Source organism: Hemicordylus capensis, chromosome 5 (genome assembly GCF_027244095.1).
Source record: "Hemicordylus capensis ecotype Gifberg chromosome 5, rHemCap1.1.pri, whole genome shotgun sequence".
In the NCBI taxonomy this organism is placed as follows: Eukaryota; Metazoa; Chordata; class Lepidosauria; order Squamata; family Cordylidae; genus Hemicordylus; species Hemicordylus capensis.
This window is the reverse complement of record NC_069661.1, coordinates 36,947,715-36,975,156: the sequence shown is the minus strand read 5'-3', so window position 1 is coordinate 36,975,156 and position 27,442 is coordinate 36,947,715. Positions and strand designations below refer to the sequence as shown.

At 41.8% G+C, this 27,442-nt stretch overlaps 1 protein-coding gene across 13 annotated transcripts in view; it reads left to right on the top strand.

Moving 5' to 3' along the window:
- COL25A1 (collagen type XXV alpha 1 chain) overlaps positions 1-27,442 on the top strand; it is a 487,930-nt gene that overhangs the window by 427,904 nt on the left and 32,584 nt on the right. For 9 of the 13 annotated variants that reach the window (XM_053253596.1, XM_053253604.1, XM_053253601.1 and 6 more), the window contains 9 exons: positions 2,614-2,691; positions 5,889-5,912; positions 9,844-9,888; positions 12,868-12,912; positions 13,173-13,253; positions 21,575-21,637; positions 22,389-22,439; positions 23,072-23,098; positions 25,582-25,662. In XM_053253596.1, coding sequence (XP_053109571.1) covers positions 2,614-2,691; positions 5,889-5,912; positions 9,844-9,888; positions 12,868-12,912; positions 13,173-13,253; positions 21,575-21,637; positions 22,389-22,439; positions 23,072-23,098; positions 25,582-25,662 — 495 coding nt within the window. The remainder of the gene's footprint in view (positions 1-2,613; positions 2,692-5,888; positions 5,913-9,843; positions 9,889-12,867; positions 12,913-13,172; positions 13,254-21,574; positions 21,638-22,388; positions 22,440-23,071; positions 23,099-25,581; positions 25,663-27,442) is intronic. The other 4 variants (XM_053253606.1, XM_053253605.1, XM_053253603.1 and 1 more) reach the window with 2 other exon arrangements.

Below are 27,442 nucleotides of genomic sequence, written 5' to 3'. Positions count from 1 at the left end.
TACATTCTAACGTGCAGTGGAAAATCCAAATTGTGTGTGAACTGCAAGGACTTCAGGGTAAATCTGGCCGATATGTGAATGCACCCTTTCCATTCCAGAGGAGATGCAAGTTAAAGAGCTTTTAAAGCCCCGTGTGTGAAACTTTCATGTGCTAGTATGAAGGACTGGAACACACAAGCATTGTCATTTCTAATAAAAAGGAACAGTAATGATGCTTAGAATTTATATAGTGCTTTAGAGTGTTGACAGTGCCTCCCATACAATGAGACTATTCACATGAGCATACAAAACTGGGCTAAGGGAGCCCAGCCCGGTTTTGCACGCTCGTGTGAACCATCGGGATTGGGATCGTCCTGGTGGCTACATGGCGGCAAGCTGGCCAAAGTAGCCTCCTGCTAAAATGAGGTTAAGAGAGCAAGCACTCCCTTGACCTAATTTTTTTGATTGTGTGTCTGCTGTGGGGGCCACAGCTACTTGCAGCCACATCGGGCACATTCAGGAGGGAGGGGCAATCCCAGTAATGCACTGCGCACTTGCTTGATTCATTTTTAGGGCCCCAGAGGGTGGGATACCATGTGACGGTGCTTCCCTGCACCTGACCCCCAGAGCCACCAGCAGGAGCCAGTGCTTGTCTGGGCGGGCGATCCGCCTGCCCAGGGAAGGGCCAGCAATTGTCTGCAGGGAGGGTAAGTAAAACCTGCTCTCCCTGCAGACTTCCGCAGAGCCCTTCTCACTGATCCTGAGAAGAGCTCCACTATCTTATAATGCTTACATTTTACCTGTAAGGTAGGTCAGTAGTGGTAATCACATGTTGCAGATGGGGGCTGAGGCAGGGGGTCTGTGCCTACCTAAGGCCTTCAGTGAGTTCATTGCAGAAGTTAAATCAAGGACGTCCTGGTTTGGATTATGCTTCATAGCCACAACTCCAGAAAGAAACACCAGAAGATTTTCAGTTTTAGTGTTCTCAACCATAAGAGAATCAGATTTGCAAGCTGATCATTAGGACGTCCTTATTTGGATTATGCTTCATAGCCACAAATCCAGAACTAAACACCAGAAGATTTTCAGTTTTAGTGTTCTCAACCATAAGAGAATCAGATTTGCAAGCTGATCATTAGGCTAGTGGATGTTGTTGCATTGTGATGTGTTTTCTGAAACAGCAGATTCCAGGTGGTATATTGATAGATTTTCCATTGCTATTGTCACACTAAAAATCTCATTGTCACTGATGGCACTGAATAGGCCTTTACAGGCCTTTACCTCTTGTCTGTGCTAAATATATCAGCATTGCAATACCATTAAGTCTTAAATACAACCATCTGAATTTGATATATCTACATATATATAAAGTTGCTTAGGCCTCATTCACTGACTCACTCACTCACTGACATGAAACTCCTAGACCAAATCACAAAAGATAGAAACATGCCATTGGACAGGAAGGTTTGGCCACTTGCTGCCGCTTTATGCAATCGCAGGCAGCGGGGTTGTGCTTTTGGCCCCTTGAGGCAAGCACAGAGGTCGCCATGTTAAAATCTGTCATGTGATACAGGCCAGCCAATAAGGAAGCTGGAGGGGCATTTTAAGAAGGCATTTTAAGTGGCTCTGGCACTCATTCTCAGTTTTCCTAGACTGAGCAGCCCTCCCTCCCACCCATTTCAGTGAGGGGAATCCGGTCACCATGTTGGGGGCAAGTAGAACTTTTTGGGTCACACCTGATTGGCCGTGGTATGGCCTTTTTTCGCCTACTCACTGAATTTGATTTAGGATTGTCACCTCTTGATTGGTCACTTGCCGATGAGTGCGGTTTAGTTTAAATGTATTGATCAGTGTTTGACTGGAGGACCATTTCAGGTGAGTAGGCAAGCCGAGGAACAGCCTTTGCAGAGTGCCCGTCTGACAGGGGAATCCCCCAAGGCATTGCGCTCATCGCACAGTGGCTTGGGGGGTATCTGGAGGCTGAGAAAACAAGTCCTGGCCTCTGGACTTGTTGCCAGGAGTAGCACAGATAGTGATCTGTACTGCTCCCAGAAGTGCAGATCATGTGGGCATGCAGCTTATGTGCTGAAGACACAAACATCTATCATCTGGGGAAGTTGGACCATGCCTTCCCCCAATCCGCCCTCCTCGCCCCAGTATTGGCCATATGAATGACCTCAAACTCTTCTGCACCTCAACTCCCAAGTGAAGGGGCTCATTTGGGTTATTTTGTGGTACAGGAGGGATAATTGCAAACTGCAACCACGTTTAACTAGTATTAATATATCTTTGGAAATATTCTACCAATCATATATCTGAAGGGTATGAGTTTCTTTCTAGGCGTTTTTGGTGGAATGGAATAAATGACATTTTTGGAAGCTTTTTAAAAAGATGGTGGTGGGGGAAAATACATTTGTACCGATTCACCATATTTAGGTATAAACTTTACATCTAGCTGGTATTTCTGTAGTGGAGCAAAAATCATTTTGGGCTGAAACTCTGATGCATGTAGCAGTTTAGGCAAACATTTATGTTACTATCATCAGATTAGGTTAGATTAGGCAATCATTTGTGTGCTGTACTCTTTATTCAAATAACATTATGGTATTTGGGGGTGGATTGGATGTGTTTCAGGGCCCACCTGGACAAAAAGGTGATCAAGGTGCCACAGAGATCATTGACTACAATGGCAATATTCATGAAGCTTTGCAGGTATGTGCTCAGCAGACATACATGGTAGGCATTGTTTTATCTCTTTCACCTTTTTGGAACAAAACAACAAGTAATCAAGATTAAATTTCATAACATTTTGTCCATCTTTGCGTGTGTGCTGTTGTTTGTGCATTTGCAGTCCACACAAGTAAAGATCAGGTTAGAAATACTACAGGAGAGGATATAATAAGAGATGAAGGGCAGCCTTAGGCAAATTAATTCTGAAGTTAATTTACTTGCAAGCAGATGCACTAGCCTGCCACATGAAACACCAGGGTGCAACACCTACATGCATATATGTAATACAGGGAAATAGTGCAACACCTTCTTGCATAGATAGGCTTGTAATACATTGAAACTGGCTGACATCCAGATTAATGAAGCATACGTACAGCATTGCTTCAGGCATGCTACAGAGAGGGGCAATTTTTGTCCATCTTCCCTCTGAAGCTGATTGTAACTCCCAAAAATATGTCCCTGAGGGTCATGCAGTCTTCAGGGACATATTTTTGGGAGTCGCAGTCAGCTTCAGAGTGAGGGGGAGATCTACAAAAATAGCCTCCCCCATAGTGTGCGTGCAGCATTAACTGCATACTTATTTCCTTAGTCTCGATGCCAGCCTTCTGAAATGCTACCACCAGAGGATAGCTCCATGTAGCAAGCCATTTTTGCAAAGAAGGTCCTAGCAGTTTCAGCTTGTAAAGAAAAGTGGGCTACACTGGCGTGGCTGCATTCTCCATTACCACATGGGGAACTGTTTCATGCAAATGGAAGAACAAATGAAACATGAAGCTTCCACACTGCTGTTTGCATGTATCAGCTGTGCCTAATAGACAGCTCTTTCAAGAAGCTCTACAAGCGCTTGTAGGAGATGCTCAGCCTTTAGGTCCTAAGTGAAGCTGAACGACAGTATTGCTCCGTGTCAGCTGTATTTTAACGATTGGCAAGGATCCTTTCTTTCCCCAGGTATTAGAGGTTCTGAGATTCATCAACTCACACTGAAGTTAGAGAAAATTCAGTGTGTGGCAGTTGTTTAGCTCTTCTCAGGATTTGGAATGCTGTTTCAAGTAAGAATTGGCATTGTTCCTCACAAGAAGCCTGTTCCCCCAGATGCATGTTGCAGACCTGGGAAATATAACCACAAAATAAGAAGGAATTTTGCAAGATGGTTTGCAGCTCCTCTGGGTCATTCTTTCTACTTTGTTACACGACTCAGCAGAGAATAGGATTTTCACTCAGTAGCACAGAAATCCATAGGCTGGATAAGAAACCTAAATAAGAATATTTCATCTGTGAGCCACTAGTCCGGACTCTGGCTCTTTTCCCCTCACAAAGACCAACATCCCAGTCCAGTAAGCCCCTTTAACCCATGTCTCATACAAGGGTTTGCATACATGTCCAGCCAGGCTCTTAGGGTCACACTAGATGTGACATTGAATAAGTTGTCATCTTCCTGTCTTTAAAAAAAAATAGCTTGAGCTGGATCCCAGTCCAGATCAGGTGTGCAGCATGGGTGGAAAGGGGCTTAAACCTTTTCCCCACACTGTGATCCCAATGAATTTCCCCTTCAGAACTGCTGTTTTCCCAGGATGGAAACTGCTCTAGTTATTAATAGCAGCTCTCTTCCCAGTAGCTCCAGCTTATGGGCCCAACCTGATGAATGGCCAGTCTGCAGGCAGTGTGGCTCTTGTTAAATGCCAGAGCAGGGCAAGATGGGAGAGAGAGGCAGCTGTGCTTCATTTGGCTTTCCCCTGGCTGGTTAGAATGAGTCACTACTGCCCTCAAGAGAGCTCCAAAGTATTTATGCTCTTACGCAAGAGCATCCATGCTTCAGAAGTGCAGTGGCTAGCACTGCATGTGTGCTGATATTTGAAGATGCAGCATCAGCCAGGATGTCAACCCTGATGTTTTGATTATTCTGCTTCATTAAAATGGTTATCAATCCAGAGTTCTCAAGGATCTAGCTTATAAATCTGAATAAGTAATAGTCATTTTTTCATAGAATTCTGCACATCTGAATATTTGTTCATTTCATTCTTTTATATGAAACAAATGCAAATGTACTACCATACAGAAAGCCATCTGTTTGGAAGTTTCCAAGTTGGAGTTTCCATTACTGTTTTGTATCCCAAAGATCCAGCTCATTTATAGATGTAAGCAAAGCAATGTGTGTTAAATGCAGACATTGGGTGACTCGATATCATGGAGAGATCATCACAATTGTGACTGTACAGTGAAATATTTGTACATAGCAATCAACATAGCAAAAACTGTTTTCTGTATTTACTCTTGTAATATTATTGCAGTGAATGGAGGGGGCACTATCAAAATGTTGCTTCTCATGGCTTAGTTAGAACATGTTTGCTGAAATTAAGTCAATGTAATAAGAGCAGGAATGAGTGCCAGATTTGTGCCAATCCACCCTCTTAACCATGTGAAGAATATTCTGTTTGAGCTGGGGTGATATTGATGGAGACTGCATTCTTCTGTTGCTGGTGTAGCTCTCAGTACAGTGGGAGTCTACACCAATTGAAGTGGTCAGTGAATTACTCTTAGGACAGGGATTCTCAGGCTTGTTGGCCCACAACTCCCATCATCCTCTCCAACCATATTGTTGGCCTACAATGGGAGTTGTAGGCAAACAACATATGGGGACCCAAGTTTGAGAACCCCTGTCATTGAGATTGCTGGCTTGATCTTATCTGGAAATCCATGGGAATTTGAATACAATACTTATTTTTCCAAAATAAATAATTGAAATGAAAGAGTTCCATTTCCTACCAAAGGAGAAATCTATGCATGCTGCCCAGTCCCCAAAATATTTAAGATTGAGAACTTTTATTTAAGCTGATTAATATATTTGCTTCCAAGTTCTCTGATTTACTGAGTTTGTGGATCACAGGCATGGTTATTTACAGTGCAAAGATTAACCTCTCAAAAAATTTTAAGTGCCTTTGGGGGTTATTATCTAATGAACAGATCTAACCTTTTAAAAATCAAGCTAGAAATATCAGTGGAACTTAAAGGAGGTTTTTTTAAAAATCCAATAAAGAATGCAGGACTGATGCTTGAGATAGTTAAACGCTTCTCCCAAGCTGCCCCAAATCCTGTGAAATCCATTATCAGACAAGCAAGGTATTTTATTTCAGATTGAACATCTGGTAACACTGTCTTCTGTTAATACATTTTGCCAACAGAGGATTACCACCCTAACTGTCACGGTAATTCCTATTGCATGACTTGTGGTGCTTTGTAGCTGTTTTCATCTGTGATGTTGCATGGTCATAACTCATCTGATTTAGAATGTGTCTTTGTTCATCAGAGATTGACCCTGTTTATCACTACCTATAGTTCCACATCACATGTTATCAATGCGGGCATTGTTGAAAACTAGGGCTGTAGTTCTGCTCCTGTTGAAATTCATAGCAAAGCTCCCATTCATTTCAGTAAGAGAAAAAGACCCAACCTCTTGTTTGCACTGTAAGATTTTTATCACTAAGCTTATTACTGTATAGCTCTGCACCAATACATTTGATCTCCTGTTTATTTTAGTGGAAGTTTTTAAAATCAAGAATTGCAGGATTGGGTGATTTCTCTGTAGCTTTATTTTTCAAGGTGACAATTTTTTTTTTAATATAAATTATGTCAGATGGAACAAATACATGTTGAAGATACAGTCCACTCTTACTCCAGAAAAGGTTTCATTTATTTTTGTGCTAAATTTATATGCCACCTTCCATTAAAATAATCCTAAAATGATTCACAACATATTTAAAACAGTACAAACCCATTAATTTAAAAAAGTACAAATATTAAATTTGAATATTAAAAACAGTACAAAGCTACTTTATTTATTATGTATTTTTATTAATTTATTACATTTATATCCCACTCTTCCTCCAAGGAGCCCAGAGCAGTGTACTACATACTTAAGTTTCTCCTCACAACAACCCTGTGAAGTAGGTTAGGCTGAGAGAGAAGTGACTGGCCCAGAGTCACCCAGCAAGTCTCATGGCTGAATGGGGATTTGAATTCGGGTCTCCCTGGTCCTGATCCTAGTCCAGCACTCTAACCACTACACCACACTGGCTCTTTAAAAAACCAAGTAACCAACAGAACAGTAAAAAGCAGCACACAAAAACAGCACCCTTCTATAAAGCAGTAACCTTCTATAAAAACCCAAGTAAAAAGCCTCGTTTCTACCTGCCTTCTAAAAGCTGTGATGGAGGCTAAGGAATGGATGCTTGTTGGGAGAGCATTCCAAAGCCTGCAGTTAATGACTGAGAAGGCCCTTTCCCACATGTACAGCAACTGAGCCTCCCTCATCATTGGCACATGGAGCAGAGTTCCCTCCAATGATCTTTTCAGGTGGGCAGAAATGGTTGAGAGTAGGTAGTCCTTCAAATATCTAAGGCGCAAGCCATTAAAGGAAGGGCTTTAAAGGTCAAGACTAGCACCTGGAAACTTGTTTCCTGGAACTGGGAACAAATCAGTGGCCGATGCAGCTGTTTCAAAATGGGTGTGATATGCTCCCAGTGAGCAACTCTGGACAAAATCCAGTCAAGTTCACTGGGATCTAAATGGCAGTGCTACAGAATATGTGAGGGATATCCATATTGTGTATGGATAAAGATGATCCACTTGACATTAGATTTTACTTAGATTTTCACAAAGCTTTCAGCAGAGTTCCCCATCAAATAATTCATTTTAACGAGTTGAAGATTTCATTGTGCCTTGAGCTCTGAACCTGCATGTTGAACATGGTCTTTCTTGGCCTCTGCTTTCATTACCCGGCAGAGGCATGCTGGGCTGGAATTTGGCCAAGGGTGTGCAATGTTACTAGGAAATATAGATACTTAAGGCTCTTGGGCAGTGTCTGCTTCTTGCAAGGTAATTAGCTGTCTCTAGCATTTCAATGAAGCCTCTTCTGCCATCTGGGCAGATGCTTTTACATCAATAGATTTTCTTTGTTCAATATCCTCCTGCAGAGCAGCACTCAGAACAGCAAATCAGTACATGCAAAATGTGTACTGCAAAGAATTACTAATATGACACACATACATGATTTATTTATTTTAAAACATTTACTTCCCGCCTTTCCAGTCCAAAGGCATTCCTAGGCAGCATACAAAAAAGAATTTGAAAGCATAATCATTCTTTAAAAAACAAACAAACAAAAAAAGAAAACACCCACCAGAAACTGAGGAAAGCAAAAAGCAAACTAAAAACCAATAAAATAAAGCAATGGCAAACAGCAAGCAAATCAATAAATCCAGCACAAACCCCAAATGCCAGCAGCCAGATAACATCACTCCACAAAAGAATAACAAACAAAAAATTAACAGCCTGTTCAAAAGAATGAAGAATAGGGGCTTTAAGGACCTTTGAGTGGAGGGAGTTCTACACAAGCGGTGCCCCTGCCCCAAAGTTCCTGTTTATGGGATATGCCCACAGGATATGCCCACAGAGTTGAATTGCTCTGACCCCCGATTCTCATCTACCATCTCCCTCCTCAATGACCTCTTCCAGAAAGGAATCACATAAGTGGAGATGCCTGCAGAGAGCTCCTGGCCTCGTCTAGGCCTCTGCTGTCTCCATCTTCAGAGATGTATTACTAGAGACTTTTAATACTAGAGAGTTTTAAAAGCATATGTAATTATTCTTGGGGGCTATGACTGAGTTCAGTTTTCAAATGGGGGACTGTGGGTCCAGGCCTCCCCTGATAGCAATGCCCCTGGAGATAGTACCTAGCTACGTCCCTGGAGATACCCAACCTGTGCCTAATAACCCGGAGCAAGGTCTCTGATTAGATGGTGATCTAAGCTTATGGGAAGGCATAAATGGGAGATGGTGATCCTTAAGCTAGTCAGGTTTTAAAGGGTTTTTAAGGTAATAACTGTTGGAATTCTCTGTGGTAAGAGAATCCCTTTTTCATTATAGCAGAGTGCACAGAGGCACAACACCGCAGAATTTACTTAGGCATGCGTGTATGCTGAGAGTAAAGTAACTTGGAGCCAATTCATAGTTTCAAATCAATATATAAGGCATTTATTAAGGAACTCCATTCTAGATAGGAAAGTGAGGAGTTAGGATCTCTAATCTAGCTATCTAGCTGGATGCAGATGGATTCTGCATCCTCTCTGCACACATGGTGCAGGGAGAGAGGCTTGCCATGTTGCAAGGTAGAAGGGCAGGTAGGGAAGAGAGAGGGGAAGGAAGTCATCCTGAGATTAGCAATCTACATTCCAAAGGGATCGTGTCAGAGCAGTTGAGAAGGGATGACCAATGTCTTGACAGTCTAGCCCTCTGACTCACTAGTCTGTCCCCCACTGAAACAAGAGACAGCGCAAAGTCCTTAGCTTCCAACAATAACCACCAGCAATTTAAATTGAACCCAGAAACAAAAAGATAAGCAGTGCAGATCACCTAGTGTTCAAGTAATATGGTCCCAATGGGTTACGAGGCAATTCTGGCTAACTACTGGGCTGCAGCATTCTGTAGCTACTGAAGTTTCTGGAAGTCTCCGAAAGCAGCCCCAAAACAAGATGAGCTACAGACTGCAAACCTGATCCTTGAGGATTAGGGTTTCAGCTTGTTCTCACATATACTACTAATGACATAGATTTAGGGTTTCCACTAAGATCTTGGGCAAAGATTAGCCCTGGTACCTACACCCTCAAGAAGGCTAAATGCTTAATTCCACTACAAGCTTACTGAGAATCTGTGCTGAATTAGAAATTATGGAGAGATTTCTGCAGTTTAATGTGGCCGTTATGTGCCTAGTGATCATGCGAATTGGATGTTACTTTGACATCAAATGGAATGTCTTTTTTTATTTGTAGAATGCTGTATACCTTTTTGTCCTGGACATTTTGACTTGGGTTTTTATAGACTCTTGTGCTACTTAAGAATGCCATTGTGAAGTTTAATCAGAGCACTTTTTTTTTTTTTTTTGGTAGCCTTGTGCTTGTCTGTCCATAGATTATCTGTATTGGTTGTTATAGATGTTGTTGGTTCTTGACTATTTTAATACAATGTTTTTGTCATCTTGTTTTGTTATTAACAAAGATTAGGGTATGTGTGACTGACACATACATTTTTTGGAAACCTGGCTGTTTCTAGACTAAAAAGCTAACTGGTTTTTGTCTTTAGGGTCCTCCAGGCCCACCTGGACCCCAAGGATTGCAAGGACCAAAGGTGAGCTTCCAAATCCTGTTTGACTATGAAAATGTCAGGACCTCATGAGTGTCATTAAATGTATGTGTTCTTAAAAATATAAATAGTACTAAGGCAATTTTATAAGAAAGAATTAATTGTCTGTTATTGTGTGTTCAGGTTCCTACAAGATGTTTGTGTGGTTCAGATAGCAATTAAGAAAAATATTTACTTCAACAGTGCTATAAATGCACAGAGAATGTTACTAAAAGACCTGAAATCTAAGTCATTCCCTTCCCATGATACAGTTAGAGATGTTCATGAACCCCTGGACTTGGTTTGAACACTTTTTGGAAATGGGCAGATAGCTTTAAGAAAAAGGAGAGCAGATCCTTACCTGCTCTCCACTGCCCCATGCAGCTTCCTGCTGGGTTGGCACATATCCCAATAACGCCCCACACGGCACCATCCATGTATGCTCATATTCAATATCCGCTATGGTATTGCTGACCATGCAAATGGCACCTGTACAGGCATGGATGCCATATGCATGCTGGCGCCCCACTGCGGTTTATCGGGATGTGCACATCCCCAACAGGAAGCTGCATGAGAGCAGATAACCTGCTCTCCTTTTTCTTAAAGTTACCTGTCCCATTTCCCAAAAAAGTGCTCAAACCACAGTTAGAACCGTGGTTCGAGCACATCCCTAGATACAATGGTCTTGTGAAAGTGGATCTTTCCCTACCATGTCACTACAAATTGCAATTCATTTATTTTCTTTGTTCTACAAAACTAACTTTGCCTTTCATCAGTATTTTGATAAGATACCCATTGCATCTATATGTAATTTTACATATCCATTTTATTTTTGATGCCTTTAAGGAAGAAATGTGAGTTCCTCAAATGATGGCAATTTTAAAGAAGCAGAGTTAGTCCAATAGAATATGGGATGTGATCCAGAGACCTCATGCCTAACCAAGGCCTTCTGCATGCACACCAGATTATTCCTGCTTTTTTCTTCTTCTGATCACATCTCAAAGCTGTGTGTAAGGCCACTGAGCTTCTTTATCAGGTGGTGTAGAGGGAGGGCAGTGATGCAAGTAGACAATCTAAAAAGACTCCCCACATCCACTTTGGAATTTGGCCAATATCTTTTCCTATTATGCATCTCATTAAAAAAAGAAGTTACATCATATTTGGACACAAGAATTACACATAAAACTTCTAGCAAAGGAGAGCCAATAATTTCCTTTGATATTGTCAGATCAACAAAGGACAATACTGGTGATTTATGAGGAATAAACCACCTGATAGGTGCCCACCTACACTCAAGAAAGCAGGTCGTTTATTCCTCATAAATCACCAGTATTGTCCTTTGTTGATCTGACAATATCAAAGGAAATTATTGGCTCTACTTTGCTAGACGTTTTCAGACAGGGGAGGATGGCGATCAGTAAGGGCTCCTATAGCAGGTTCCTCTAGTAAGCAGGAGGTTGGACTAGAAGACTGCCAAGGTCTTTTCCAATTCTAAAATTCTATGCGTCTATGAAATATGGAAATTTAATATTACCAAAGAGATGATGTGTGAACTGCAAGCTTTTCATGGTGTCATTTGACTAGCTATAAGGAAAACTCCTTATTTATATTTGTAAGAAGGATTTGTGAAAAGGAAAAAGAGTAGGCAGTTGGATATACATATACCAGCATGTTTCCTGTATATCCTCTGCAGTATGAAATATAACAACAACAACAACAAACTTTATTTGTTGGCTGCCCCATAACAATTGTTCTCTTGGCAACTCACAAAATAAAACAATAAAACAATTGAATAAAATTAAAATACTTTAAGACAAAACAAGAGATTACAATAAAATATATAAGATAAAAACTGTTTTTAAAATCCTTTTTAAAAGACCTGGGTGAACAGAAAGGTCTTCACCTGGCATCTAAAAGAGCAAACTGATGGTGCCAGGAAAATCTCGCTTAGGAGACTGTTCTATAATAGTCTGCTATAAACGGAGTGCCACCACTGAAAAGGCCTCTCCCTAATAGCCACCCACTTCACCTCATTTGGCACTGGGCATCTGAAGAAGATCTCAAGATCCAGGTAGGGGCATATGGGGCAAGGCACTCTTTCAGGTAACCTGGTGCTGGTTATTGATAAAATCAGTATATTTGAATCTTTATACTGATTTGCTTTACCAGGACATGCAAGTCTTGACATTTGGAATTATTATACACTAATTTGAATTATTATACACTATTTCATATTGTATATTTCATATTGTATTGTTGTTGTTGTTGTTGTTGTTATTTCTTGTTTGCACAGTCAAACAGGTGTTACTGACTGGTTTGTTTTGTCCAGATATCGCGTCCTTCCCAAGGACCTGGGATGCCAGAATTTTGTTATCAATATTGTTGTTGTTATAGGTATCACTTCAAAATGTAGGCTGTTCCCAGTAAAGTTGTTTCTTGTAGTTGGCTGATGGTGATTTCTGTGGCCCCTATGGAGTTGAGGTGCTCTTCAAGATGTTTTGGAATTGCACCTAGGGCTCCAATTACTACTGGGATCATTTTGGTCTTCTTCTGCCACAGCCTTTCAATTTCGATTTGTAGATCTCGGTATTTTGTTATTTTTTCTATTTCTTTTTCTTCTATTCTGCTGTCACCTGGTATTGCTATGTTGATTATTTTGACTTGTTTTTATTTTTTCTCGACTACAGTTATATCTGGTGTATTGTGTGGCAGATGTTTGTCTGTTTGTAGTCGGAAGTCCCATAATATTTTTACATCTTCATTTTCTACAACATTTTCAGTTTTGTGGTCCCACCATTTTTTGGCTGCAGGTAGCTTGTATTTTTTGCAGATATTCCAGTGTATCATTGCTGCTATCTTGTCATGCCTGTGTTTGTAATCAGTCTGTGTGATTTTATTATTATTATTATTATTATTATTAACTATTACATATTATATATTTCAAGTGATAATTGAAAGTAATGCAGTTGGATTTTGACCTTGCAGGGTGAATCTGGATCGCCAGGATTACCAGGTGTCGATGGAGAGCAGGTACTTGTACAATTCTTCTTTTTCTTAGTACAAACCAGATGAATCAAATGATAATGAATTGCTCAGAAAAGAACACAGAAAAGAAATAGAACAGAATAATTTCTACAAAGCTAAGAGACTGAAATATCCCTGCAAGTAAAAATGAAATACTAATAATGCCAATAATGACCAAAAGATATTTCAGGATTCTGCTCTGGGGTTATTTTTTAATGTTTCATTAATGTAGGGTTCATTTACATATTGTTAATTTGCTGTTTCAGGGGCCTAAAGGCTCAAAGGGGGATATGGGTGACCCTGGAATACCAGGAGAAAAAGGTGGAATTGGACTTCCAGGATTGCCAGTAAGTTTGTTTTTTAAAATGCCTTTGGTAGTAAGTAAGAGAAACATGGATGGGTGGATTTTGGAGGTTTCTGCCTGTCTGAAGTACCATTCTCATGAGAAACAGCAAGAGGCAGGAAACCATTGTTTATATGTGGCCATCTTGTATGTTGGAGTTTGATTGGGGTCTCACATGTGCCCACCTGCCCTCCCTTGATTAATTCTCACACCTCCCTCTGGGTATTGCTAGTTACCCTTTGGGGGGGGGCTGTGCGGAAATTTTGACCCCCCATTTTGATTGGCCTGTGAGCGTGGCATGGAATTTTACCCTTAAAGGATCGAGGTCTATTTTTGTCCTATTGTATTGTAACAACTAAGCAATGTTGGTTGACATCAAAAAGGTAGGTTCAGTAGCTGGATTACCTCAAATCCGTAAGGCTGGTAGGCTGTGGGGTGGGGCTTGGGAACCTTTTTGTGAAGGTAGTTGTTGAATGGTGCTGGCATGAGGTTTGAGGTTTGAGCAACTTCAAGCTGGGCACCTTCCCTGGGTGGGAAGTCTGGGGCAAACTTCAGCCAGGTGACTGGATTTTGCCTAGGTCATCTCACTATACTACTCTTCAAAGAAGTTCTTTAGCTGGGATCCTATAGCCTAGGTCCAGGTAGAGAGCAAAATATCAGCAAGAAGCCTCCAGCCCATTCCCCATCAGGTGGAATTTGAGATGGAATTTGGGGCCATTCACATGACCAGGTGGGCGATGGGGCGGGCAGGCAGTGGGGAAGGTTACTCCAACTCACCTCCCGCCTTCCCCCCGATGATCACAGAAATGCTGTAGGGAGTGCGGACTGTGCTCCCAGACGATCCGAGCTGCACCATGCAGTGCAGAGCTCCAAAGGCCGGGATGACATGTCCCAGCCTTCAGATATCTCACCATGCACTGTGTCATGAGTGTGGTGCATTGATGGAATCCCCTCAATGCACGCACCCTAAAGAGACACCCAATCCCAGCAGCTGGCTTAAGTGAACGCATGCTCCCTTAACCTCAGCAAAGAGCTGGGTGGGAGCGCCAGGATAAGTTTAGGCTGGGTGGTAGCACCAGGATCCGTGTGGATCCCGGCATGCCATACAAGCAGCCTAGCCGATGCTAGCCTGCCCTAGCCTGCTCGCAAGAACAGCCTCTTTGTGTCGTCTAACTACCTAGACAAAGCTTGCAAATAGGGGCTATATTATTAAGTTTAATAAAGTTGTGGCCAGATGCTCTGAACCACTTATCCATATGTACCTGTATCAGTGTCTATTAATTGTCACTGCAAATCCAGCTACACCTACAAATACATGAAACACATCTTTTGGCAACCGTGCTTGAAATAAACTTGGATCTGAAACTCAAACCTTGAGTTAGTCTTGGTTTATTTCAAACACTGTGGTTAGCATAACCCAAACCAGACCATTTGGATGACACAAGAACATAAGAACAGCCCGGCTGGATCAGGCCCAAGGCCCATCTAGTCCAGCATCCTGTTTCGCACAGTGGCCCACCAGATGCCGCTGGAAGCCACAGACAGGAGTTGAGGGCGTGCCCTCTCTCCTGCCATTACTCCCCTGCAACTGGTACTCAGAGGCATCCTGCCTTTGAGGCTGGAGGTGGCCCACAGCCCTCCGACTAGTAGCCATTGATAGACCTCTCCTCCATGAAGTCATCCAAACCCCTCTTAAAGCCATCCAGGTTGTTGGCTGTCACCACATCCTGTGGCAGAGAGTTCCACAAGTGGATCACGCGTTGTGTGAAAAAGTACTTCCGTTTGTTGGTCCTAGACCTCCTGGCAATCAATTTCATGGAGTGACCCATGGTTCTAGTGCTGTGTGAGAGGGAAAAGAATTTCTCTCTCTCCACTTTCTCCACACCATGCATGATTTTATAGACCTCTATCATGTCTCCCCACAGTCGTCTTTTTTCTAAACTAAAAAGCCCCAGGTGTTGTAGTCTTGCCTCATAAGAAAGGTGCTCTAGGCCCCTGATCATCTTGGTTGCCCTCTTCTGTACCTTCTCCAGTTCAACAATGTCCTTTTTAAGATGTGGTGACCAGAATTGTACACAGTACTCCAAGTGTGGTCGCACCACAGTTTTGTATAAGGGCATTATAATGTTAGCCGTTTTATTTTCAATCCCCTTTCTAATGATCCCTAGAATGGAATTTGCCTTTTTCACAGCTGCCACACATTGAGTCGACACTTTCAACGAGCTGTCCACCACAACCCCAAGATCCCTCTCCTGGTCCGTCACCGACAGCTCGGATCTCATCAGCATATACTTGAAGTTGGGGTTTTTCGTCCCAATGTGCATCACTTTACACTTGCTAACATTGAACTGCATTTGCCATTTTGTTGCCCACTTCCCCAGTTTGGAGAGATCCTTTTGGAGCTGCTCACAATCCGTTTTGGATTTCACTACCCGGAAGAGTTTGGTATCTTCTGCAAATTTGGCCACATCGCTGCTTAACCCTGCTTCTAGATCATTTATGAATAAATTAAAAAGCACCGGTCCCAGTACAGATCCCTGGGGGACCCCACTTCTTACTTCCCTCCATTGTGAAAACTCTCCATTTATACCTACCCTCTGTTTCCTGTCTTTCAACTAGTTAGCAATCCACACATGTACTTATCCCTTTATCCCGTGACAGCTAAGTTTCCTCAGGAGTCTTTGATGAGGAACTTTGTCAAAAGCTTTTTGGAAGTCCAGGTAGACTATGTCAACTGGATCACCTTGATCCATACACTCGTTGACACTCTCAAAGAACTCCAAAAGGTTGGTCAGGCAAGATTTACCTTTGCGGAAGCCATGCTGGCTCACTCCCAGCAGGGCCTGTTCTTCTAGGTGCTTTACAATTTTATCCTTGAGGATGCTTTCCATCAATTTGCCTAGTACAGACGTTAGGCTAACTGGCCTGTAATTTCCCGGATCGCCCCTGGATCCCTTTTTGAAAATCGGTGTTACATTTGCTACTCTCCAGTCCTCTGGTACAGAGCCCGATTTCAGGGATAAGTTAAATATTTTAGCAAGGAGGTCAGCAATTTCACATTTGAGTTCTTTGAGGACTCTTGGATGGATGCCATCCGGCCCTGGTGATTTGTTAGCTTTCAGTTTTTCCAGACAGTTTAGAACATCATCCCTTGTCACTTCTATCTGACTCAGCTCTCTAGCCTCCATCCCTAAAAAGCCTGGTTCAGGAACAGGTATATGCTCAGTATCCTCTGCCGTGAAGACAGATGCAAAGAACTCATTCAGCTTCTCTGCAACCTCCATATCCTCCTTAATAATCCCTTTCACTCCCTCATTGTCTAATGGTCCAACTGCCTCCCTGGCAGGTTTCCTGCTTCTGATGTACTTAAAGAAGTTTTTGTTATTCCCCTTGATACTTTTGGCTAAATGTTCCTCAGACTCTCTTTTTGCCTCCCTTATTGTCACCTTGCATTTCTTTTGCCAGAGTTTGTGTTCCTTTCTGTTCTCTTCGTTTGGACAGGCCTTCCAATTTCGGAAAGAAGTCATCTTCCCTTTTATGGCTTCCTTGACAGTACCCGTTAGCCATGCTGGCATCCTCCTGGACTTAGTGGTACCTTTCCTCCTTTGGGGTATACAATCTAACTGGGCTTCTAGTATTGTGGTTTTGAGTAAACTCCATGCACTCTGGAGTGAAGTGACTCTCCTGATTTCCCCCCTCAGCTTTCTTTTCACCATACTCCTCATTTTGGAGAAGTTTCCTCTTCTGAAATTCAAAATGTCTGTGTTAGACATCCTTGGTGATTCTCTCCCCGCATGTATGCTGAATTTGATGGCACTGTGGTCACTGTTCCCTAAAGGGTCGATGACACTGACATCATGCACCAGGTCCTGGGTGTCACTCAGAATTAGATCCAAGGTCGCCTTGTCTCTGGTCGGTTCCATGACCAGCTGTTCTAGGGCACAGTCATTTAGCGTATCTAGAAATTTGACCTCTTTGTCCTGACTTGAATGTGAATTTACCCAGTCTATGTGTGGGTAGTTGAAATCACCCATAATTACAGCCCTGCCTCTCCTTGACGCCTCCCTGATTTCCTCCTGCAACTCCCAGTCACTGTCGGCATTATGATCCGGAGGGCGATAGCACGTCCCCAGTAGCACGTTTCCTTTCCGGTATAGTCACCCACAGGGTTTCTGTGGAGGACTCCAGTCCACCTAGGTTTTCTAGCTTGTTAGATTCTATCCCTTCTTTAACATATAGTGCTCCCCTCCTCCAAGGCGCCCCGCCCTGTCCTTTCTATAGAGTTTATACCCAGGGATAACAGTGTCCCACCGGTTCTCACTCTTCCACCATGTTTCTGTTATGCCCACTATATCTATTTCTGCGTTAGCAACCAAGCACTCCAGCTCACCCATCTTGGCTCGGAGGCTTCTGGCATTGGCATATAAGCACTTATACACTGAATCTCTCCCCTGATGTATGCTATTCTTTTGACTCTTTGACCTGCTGGCACAGGCTCCCGTCTGCTCTTTATGCGGTTCTGCTCTGTCCCCTTCTGTTTTATCTGAATTCTTTGCAGCCTCACACTTTAAAGGATGGCTTTTGCCAAACAGGATACTGCCCAGCTCCCATCGGCTGTTCCCCAGGTGTCATTTTAAAAGCTGCTCTGCAACCTTTTTGATTTTAAGCGCCAACAGTCTGGTTCCATTTTGGTTCAAGTGCAGCCCGTCCCTTTTGTACAGGCCTTGCTTGCCCCAAAATGTGTCCCAGTGCCTAACAAACCTCCTCCTGGCACCAACGTCTCATCCACGCATTGAAACCCCTCAGCTCTGCCTATCTCACTGTACTTGCACGTGGAACAGGTAGCATTTCTGAGAATGCTACCTTGGGGTTCCTGGACTTCAAAATGCTACCTATCAGCCTAAATTTGGCTTCCAGGACCTCCTGACTGCATTTCCCCACATCGTTGGTGCCGACGTGCACCACAACAGCTGTCTCCTCTCCAGCATTGCCTAGGAGCTTGTCTAGGCACTGCGTAATGTCCGCAACCTTCACACCAAGCAGGCAAGTCACCGTGCGGTCAACACGCGGGTCACAAACCCATCTCTCTATCCCTCTAATGATCGAATCACCAACAAGGTGATTCGATGATGATCGAATCACCTACAAGGAGGCCCCCATCCCCCAGAGGAGTATCCCCTGCGTGAGAGGATATGGGCTCATCATCCACGGAAGGAGTCCCTTCTAAAGGAGCATTTCCCTCTTCCTCAGACTGATGTCCTCCTTGCCCAAGACCTTCATTCTCCCTGACAGCAGAGAAGCTACCAGCCCTGGAGTGGGATGCCTCTATCACATCCCTGAAAGTCTCGTCCACATGCCTCTCTGTCTCTCTGAGCTTCTCCAGATCCGCCACCTTGGTCTCAAGGGAACGGATTTGTTCCCTGAGAGCCAGGAGCTCCTTGCACTGGGCACACACCCATGACTTCTGCCCATGGGGCAAATAGTCATACATGTGGCACTCTGTGCAATACACTGGGAAGTGCCCCTTCCCCTGCTGACATATCTTCATACTGTTTTTGTTGGCTGTTTACAGTATTTAGGGAGCTTATTGTCCGTTTATTAAATAGTTTATTAGGATAGGTCTCAGCTGTAATGGTCAACTATTTAACTGTCCAAACAGTCTTTCCCAAGAATATGAGGGATATGAGGGAGGGATATGTACTTACGTTCTCTTCTCCACCAGGCTCCTTGTGATCACAGGGGCTTGTTCCAGTCTCCTCCGCACACTTCCCGCTAAACTCCTGCTAAACTCCTACGTCCTGTTTGCTATCCCTGTTCGCTATGGTCTCGGGCCTTCACCTCATATGTAGAATAGCCTTCCAACTGTCACACAGGATGTGAGTCAAAGGAAAGGAATGTGGGGCCTCTCCCAGCCCTAGTTGACTCCACCCCCTCCAAGTAGCCACTAAGTAAACACTGCAGTTAGGTAACCCTAAGAACTCCTAGCCCTGTGATATCTTAACCCTAACAAGTAACCCTAACAAGTAACACACACAGAGATAGAGAGACTAAGACCTACCCCTTAAAGAGAAACAGCTCCTGCAAAACTCCCCTCTTCCTGTTAGTTTGTTTGAAGGGGAAAAGGCTAGATGTTTAGAAAGGCTTGCTCACCTTCTCAGCTGTGTCTGCTCTTCCCAGAGTAGCCTTCCAACTTCCCCAATACTTCCAATACTTCCCCAATACTTCCAACTTCCCCAATACAAGCAATACTGTGTAACCAGAGTCAAAAGTAGAATTCTTCCGACTTGTACAAGGAAAGAGGAGGGGCGAGTGTGGGATCCTAACACTAAGGCTGTTGCATGAAACCAAGGTTAAACTTTGGCATCATGTGACATCTGAACCTTGAAAGTCAGGTTATTATTAACAGAACATGATAAAAATGTATTTCATAAGGCGTTGGACTCATGAACATTAAACTAAAATTGTTATATATCCATGACATATCCTGTTCATGATTAGAAACTTCTTCATCTGGAAATATTTAACTTGACTTCTGTGACGGGGAAACTCATTGGCCACAGTAGACTGTGACAAAGTACATTTTGCAAAATTCCAGAGAAGTATACAGTAATAACTGACCAAAATAGGGCAAAAATCCTTTTATAAGAGGCACAAGATACATTCCACAGAAACAGATTAGAAGTCCCTTCTTTGTAAGTGTATATTTTAGTGGGATTTCTTTTAATGTTAATCTAGGATGCAAACCTGCTTGCACTTGTGCACCTTTCCCCATCACAAGAAATATTGTATAATTATTCATTATATTAAAAAATATACACTCATTTGAATTGCACAATTATGAAACATTAATCACAAAACAAAAATATTTCATAAATTTTTATGCAATTAGAATTATCTATTTCACGATGATATATATGCATGATATATAATGGATTATCAGCATCTGAACCAGCAATGCTTTTTATGTATAATAGAGTTATTGCACCAATAAAAATATGTTACATGTAAAAAGCCCTCTATGGGACATCACAATATAGGGGGGTGGGGGGTGGGATGCAGATACACAAGGGATCCTGCTGAGGGTGGATAATGTTGAACTCCTTTGCAAATTAGCATAGCAATGTGCTGATCAGTTTGTGTGTGTATATGAAGTTGTATATAGAAATGAGCATACTTAGTGATGTCCCCAAAATTCATACATTATCTAATTTGTAATTTTGTCCAGCTCATTATTCTTGGATTTATTACATTGTTTCCATGATAAATTCTTCTCCAACTCAGAATGCAAAAAGAGACTTTGCCCATGCATTTTGCACCCTACATTTAGGGTGTTTTTAGGTGCATTTGCAAAATATATTAAGTGAGAGGGAAATTCTTTGAACTGCAGAGCATCACATAGATAGTCACTCATTCCTCCTAGAATGGCTGTTCTCATCATTATACAAAGATGAAGATGTATCCACATCAAAGTATTGACCATGGTAATGTGATGTGCTGTTGTTTTACATGTAGGTGTGCCTTCATTGGTTTAGTCCAACAAAAAAGCAAAATTATTGTAAACAATCCTGAAAACTATTGGGGTCATTCACACAATCAAAAACTGTGTTCAACCCAGATTTGTGAGGAGTTGTGCTCCCAATTTTTGGTTGTGTGGAAGCAAGGAAGGTGTTAAAACTGAGTAGCATACCCAGTTCCCAAACAGTGTTCTCCCTAACAGGAAATCCCAGATGTTGTTGACTACAACTCCCATAATTCCCAGCCAAAGGCCATTGCAGCTGAGGATGCTGGGAATTGTAGTCAACAACATCTGAAATTCTCTGTTAGAGGAAATGCTGCTCCCAAACCCAGGTAGAACACAGTTTTTGATTGTGTGAATGAACTTCAGTATCACATAAAGTATTTTCAGAATATTGTACATATAAGTTGCCCCAATATAGTGTAAAATATATTAAGGGCTCCTGGGATAGGATGTGGTATACCTGACATCTAGACTAACACTGCATTAGTGCAAACACATTGTGCTAGCCGGATGTGCTACACCAGGAACTTGAGGTCCAGACTAGTGTTGCACTAGTGCAACAGGGTGTACTTGTGCAACCAGGCACAGAAGTGGATGCCAAGATCCTGTTCTGCTGTCATTGTTGTGCATGTGCAACTTGACATCCCATGCAGTTATGCAACCTTCTTGCATGAGCACAACTATGTTAGTCTGGATGTCAGCCAATCTCTTTTAACAGTATCTTGAAAACTCATATTTCAACTAGACCCCATTCATGAGTTGAAAGGATGAAAGTGTTGTTCAGTAACTCATTAATGCTTTTATAGGGATCCAATGGCATGAAGGGTGAAAAAGGAGATGTTGGCTTGCCAGGTCCTCAAGGTCCCTCTGTAAGTCTTAATATTATACATTATTTTGGCACTTCCATAAATATACCCCGATGGTTCTCCAGTCTTCTACTGCATCCTTCATAAAGTCTAGCAGAGAGGGCCATTCAAAAAGATTCTCCAGCATGATACAAAGTCAGTCAAAGATTTATCATTTCACCCACTGGATTATTACAAGACATGTGATACAAAACAATGATACATTAAAACTGAAGCAGACTCAGGTTATTAAGTGGTAGCTGTTTCTATGTGAGTAACATGATGCTTGAACATGTATGCAGATGCTTCAGCTCTTGAACTGGAATTCCCATCTTTGACAAATTCCTAAATGTTACTAAAGATAGTGGCTGTTACACTATGTAATGTTACACACATGGTAGAATAAAATGTTTGTGCAGTTGCTCAAGAGCACTGTTGTGCAAGCACAAAAGTTGCACATATGGAATTCTGGGACAGTGCAGCCATTATATAAAATGGTCTCACTGTCATACAACTCAATTTGTGCAATTTTTGTGCTTATACAACAGCACAATTGTTATGTTCCACTGCATGCATAATATTGCACATAAGGTATGTCAACCAGAAATTATATGGATGTTGTTCATTTGTTATTTATTAAATTCTCTGAGAAGAGGGAGATATATTTTATCATATTTCAAGAACAAAGTTCTTTAAAATGGAAATAGATGGCATTTTCCAAGAAGATAGTTAAGCAAGAATGTTAGCATTAACTACTTAAATTTTCAATGTATAGATTTTAGGACCACCTGGACCTCCCGGCCCACATGGTCCACCAGGGCCTATGGTAAGTTTTTTGCCTTTTCTCTGTTACTTTATTTCATGAATTAAAGTAGACTGCCAAATTAAGCCAAACTGGGACTTCTGAACTATATTCCAGGGAGTTCAAGAAAGTTAATTAAGACAATGCCTTTATTTGGCATGTGTAAGCACCCTCAGGGATTTCAACCCATACCCAAGAACGGGGAGAAGAAATAATTTATCTTTCTGGTGGCTGTTGGAAAATTTACAGGCACTTTTGGGAAGAGAGGGAGCAAAAAATGGTATCAAGTCAAGTAGATTGTTAATAGGGAGAAGTAGGTGCACTTGTGGAGAAAGGGCAAATTATGACCTCCAAAATTGTGAATTGGCTTTTGACCATATGTATTTTGGTAAGAGGTTCTTAGGCTTTGATAATCTATGGAGAAGTAAAAAATTTAGAGCTAGATCCAAAATTTTGGTTCTGAGCCTTCTCCACATTTTCTCAGAATCTTTGGAAAGTTGAATGGAATTGCAACTTAATACAAAGTTTCATTATATTTATCTTGTGCTAGATAGTTAAGTATGTTGCTACTTAATGAGTCTTTGGACAGCAATAAAAATCATGTTGGCAATCTCCACTCTAGAATGCATCTCTCATGATGGAATTTTCATTTTCAGGGACCTCATGGACTACCAGGCCCAAAGGTAAAAAATCCTGGCCACAACTAACTTCAGTTTGTTGATTTGTTATGCTGCATTCCCATTAATCATGTAGAAGCACGCTGTCATGTTTTGTCTTTTGTCTCATTTTTCTGTTAAGTTTTTAAAAATATTCTTAAACCTCTAAGCAGCTGCCCAAAATAAAATGTGAAAGCATATTTTAAAATGTAAGGATTTACGGCAATTTCCTGTGTCTGCTCCACATCACCATAAGCTGAATTAGCTTTCTATAATGTTAATTATGGAGAGCCAGTAAAAACATCTAGTAACCTGGTGAGAGTTTCAGACTATGCCATTTGGAACTCCCTTACACTTAAGCTTAGAAAAACAGAGGATGAGTGTGTTATGCACTTAAGAAGTAAAGTAAAATCATTTCCAGATATTACTTTCTTCTTCACCTTTGTCTTTCATTCCTCTTAATCCCACCTATCAAGCTCACTCCTTTTTCTGTTATAATAATACATTTTGTTCCAATTCTTTCTGTCCATGTCTATTTCTTTAAAAACCCATGTGTTTAAATATATTAAATAACAAAAATCTATACCAGCAAAAGTCCTTTACTACTTGAAGCACTAATTCCAGTGTATGGACATACCTGTGCATACACACATGTTTCATAACACTGGATTGCTTCAGAAGGGATCGTTGAAGGTATACACATATGAAATAACTTAGTCTATAATAGCATAATGTAATTCAATTCCTATAAATCAAGCTTCTCATAACTTTTTATTAAAAATGCATTTTATAATCAACTTTTTTGAAAGCTATGAGCTGCAGCCGTAACGTAACATTGGAGACTTTTCTAATGGACTATATTTTGAACCTTATCTATTCCATATAAGAACAGTCCAAGGCCTATCTAAGTCCAGCATCCTGTTTCACACAGTGGCCCACCAGCTGCCTCTGGGAAGCCCACAGGCAAGAGCTGAGGGCATGCCTTCTCTGCTGCTGTTGCTCCCTTGCAACTGGTATTTAGAGGAATCTTGCCTCTGAGGCTAGAGGTGGCCTATAGCCCTCAGATTAGTAGCATCAATGTTAATAGTCTGCACATAACATCACACATGAGCACTAGGCCTATGTAACTTGAAGCAGTTTAATGAGGCTCATGTTCCTTTAAGATTTAACAAACCCTTCTCCCAGATTCTGACAGCGTTTGGTTCCCACAACATGTATAACTTCAGCAAAAATAAAATCATAGGACCAGACACAATGGGCTGGGTCAGATGTTACATGGAATCTAGCCTGGCTCCACATGATGTCCCCAGGCCTCGGGAGAGTGCAAGAGCCCCACTGCCATGTCCACATGAGTGTCTACTTCTGGTTTAGATTTTAAAAACCCAAGATCAATCATAAATCAACCAATCTTGGTTTGTTCTAATCCACCTGCTTGAAATAAATTGCCATTTGCAACTCACTTGAAACCTTAGTTTTAGATCATGTTTTATTCAGGTAGTCATATTAGAATAAGCCAAGATCTGTCAGTTCAGACATCACAAGTAGTCTTACTTTGTTGTAACCTCAGTCAGACGCAGACTGATTGAGAAGTAGACTGACAGTAGTAGTCAAGAGGTATACATGGGTATGGGGTGATGCTCCTGAGAGGATGCCACATGGAGTCAGGCTTTAGCCGAGGTTCTGCGTGGCTTCTCAACTAGCCCAATGAAATTCTATGTTGACCTGAAAACAAGGTATTGCAAGTAAGACTGATGGAGATTTGCTGCCTCAAAAGAAAATAATAAGCAAATAATGTTGCTGTTGTTACCTTGTTCCAGAAATCAATGCTCCATTTTCTCATAGAATCAGTAGCAGCTTCAATTTATTGTTTAGCATAGGTCGTAACAGTAAACAACAGAAAGCTTTGGCTGGCAATAATAGTGTAATCACTTCTCTTGAGACCATCATCTCATGAACTTTAAAATGTGTATCCCACTGCGTCACACTCCTCCTCTGAAGTCCTCTTTAGAAGAGCATGCTTAAAGGTTTAGAATATCTTTACATGAGGTGTTGCTGCACATTCCAGTTCACCATAAAAGAAGAATGGATCATCACTGAGCAGCTCTCACTGCAATTTTTGTTTGGTTTCATGAAAATCATGAAACTTCAGATTTTCTGGGGTTTTTTCATCTTTGTTGAAAGCTGCAGCTTGGTCTTTAAATCTATTCCAAGCATACAAAAAGGCATAGCAATAACACATTATTTATGTTATTCTGAAATATTTCAGTGATTATGATTCAAATATTCATGGTATTTGACATGTATGCCATCAATATTGATACAGATTAGTACCATTCCTCTCTATAAATCTGATAATCTGATGAAGAGGAAAGTTTATCTTGCACTACCCAGAACCAGTTGTGTTAAAGAACTGGAGTTTGCATCCATGTCTGTGACTGGCTCTCTTCTGTCCAAGCTTAAATAACCCTATCAACACCCCCCAAATATAGCATTTATACTTTTACATTTAGGGTGAACCAGGGTTAAATGGTCTTAAAGGATTGAAGGGTGAAGCAGGTCACAAGGGTGACAGAGGGCCCCTTGGTCTTCCAGTAAGTAAAATACCTATTCAATTTCAGTGCAAATAGCAAGCTTCTCTTTATACTTTCAGCCACAAACTCTGGTTTACTCAATAATCAGTAGCAAACATAAAGCTATATCATGATGGAGCAGAACATCAGCCTTGTTTTGTTTTTATCCAGAGTCTGTTCTTGTATCATTCCATAACACACAGTGCTTGTCAGTTGTTGATTCCGGTTTTGGTGTTTTTTGTGTTGGTTTTTTTTTGTCATTTGTCCGTTGGCAATGTTACCAGTGTTACAGTGCTGTGATTCCCCCATATTAATGTTGCATAATGTTCAATTGTACTATTGTCTTTTTTAAAATGCCTTTTACCAAAGTGCCTGGGTTTAATAGCTGCATTTCTCAGTCATCCTAAGAAACTAGCTCATGTAAATTTAAATATTCCATTTGCTCATGGAGCTTTTTAGGATTTGGCTATTTAAGTATAGTTGTTGTCAGAACCAAATTCAGGTTTCAGGGGCCCTCAGCAAACTGGCCAACATGGGTCTCCTCCTACCTGGCTGAGCCCTGAGAGTGCTCATCAAATTAAGGTTATGGGCACAGAGTAATCTCAGGGATCAGCAATAGGCCCTTGTAAGGGCTCTGGGCCCTCAGTAGCTGTTGAACCATACTTACCATTGACACTGGCCCTGCTTGTTGGTAGTGACTGACATAATGTGCAGAGCAACACAGGCAGCTCATAGCCGCCCACACTGCTGTAGGCATGTAGAGCCGCTCCCATTAGTGCAAGAAAACCCTTGCACTAATTCCTAAAATTGCATAAGCACAGTTGTACATTGCTATTTCCATTACTTCCAATGGATGTAGCTTTGTGCAACTGCAAAATTTTAGAAATCAGCGCAAGAGTGCTCTTGCCCAATGGCTGGTGCTTCACATGCCCCCAGCAGCGTCAGCCTGCATAGCATGTCAGCCAGTATTAAAAAAAATTTAAGTATTGAAATTTCTCCAACAGAACATCTTGACATAGCTTTCTGTGCGTATCCTAGAAGGGTAATAGGAACTGTCATAGGAACATAGGAAACTGCCATATACTGAGTCAGACCATTGGTCTATCTAGCTCAGTATTGTCTTCACAGACTGGCAGCAGCTTCTCCAAGGTTGCAGGCAGGAATCTCTCTCAGCCCTATCTTAGAGAAGCCAGGGAGGGAACTTGAAACCTTCTGCTCTTCCCAGAGCGGCTTCATCCCCTGAGGGGAATATCTTGCAGTGCTCACACATCAAGTCTCCCATTCAGATGCAACCAGGGCAGACCCTGTTTAGCTATGGAGACAAGTCATGCTTGCTACCACAAGACCAGCTCTCCTCTCCTAATAATATTTCAAAAGTGTTTTGGTAATACTCCGCTTTGCTTTTGTTATTCACACAAAATCCACCAGGGGTCATCTATCCCTCAGAGATACTGAAGAGAACACATTTGACAAATGCATTATACACACTGGACAAGGTCCCCATCTCATTGAAGTGACTGGTAAAACAACTCTAATGGACTGACATCACATCAGCTGCTTTGCTCACAAAGACATTCTAAATTTTAAGACATTGAAGGAGCAGAAACGTGTCAGGAGGCTCAGAAAACAATTCTGTTCAGGGGCACTGCAAGGTTGGGAGTCCCTGGGACAAAAGTGAAGATCCCGTCCCCACCGCACACTGAGGCTATTCACACAATAGGGTGAAATTGGGCTAGGGAGGCTAGCCCGATTTCGCCCCATCGTGTGAACCACCGGGCTCGGCTGTGAGCCTGGTGGTTCC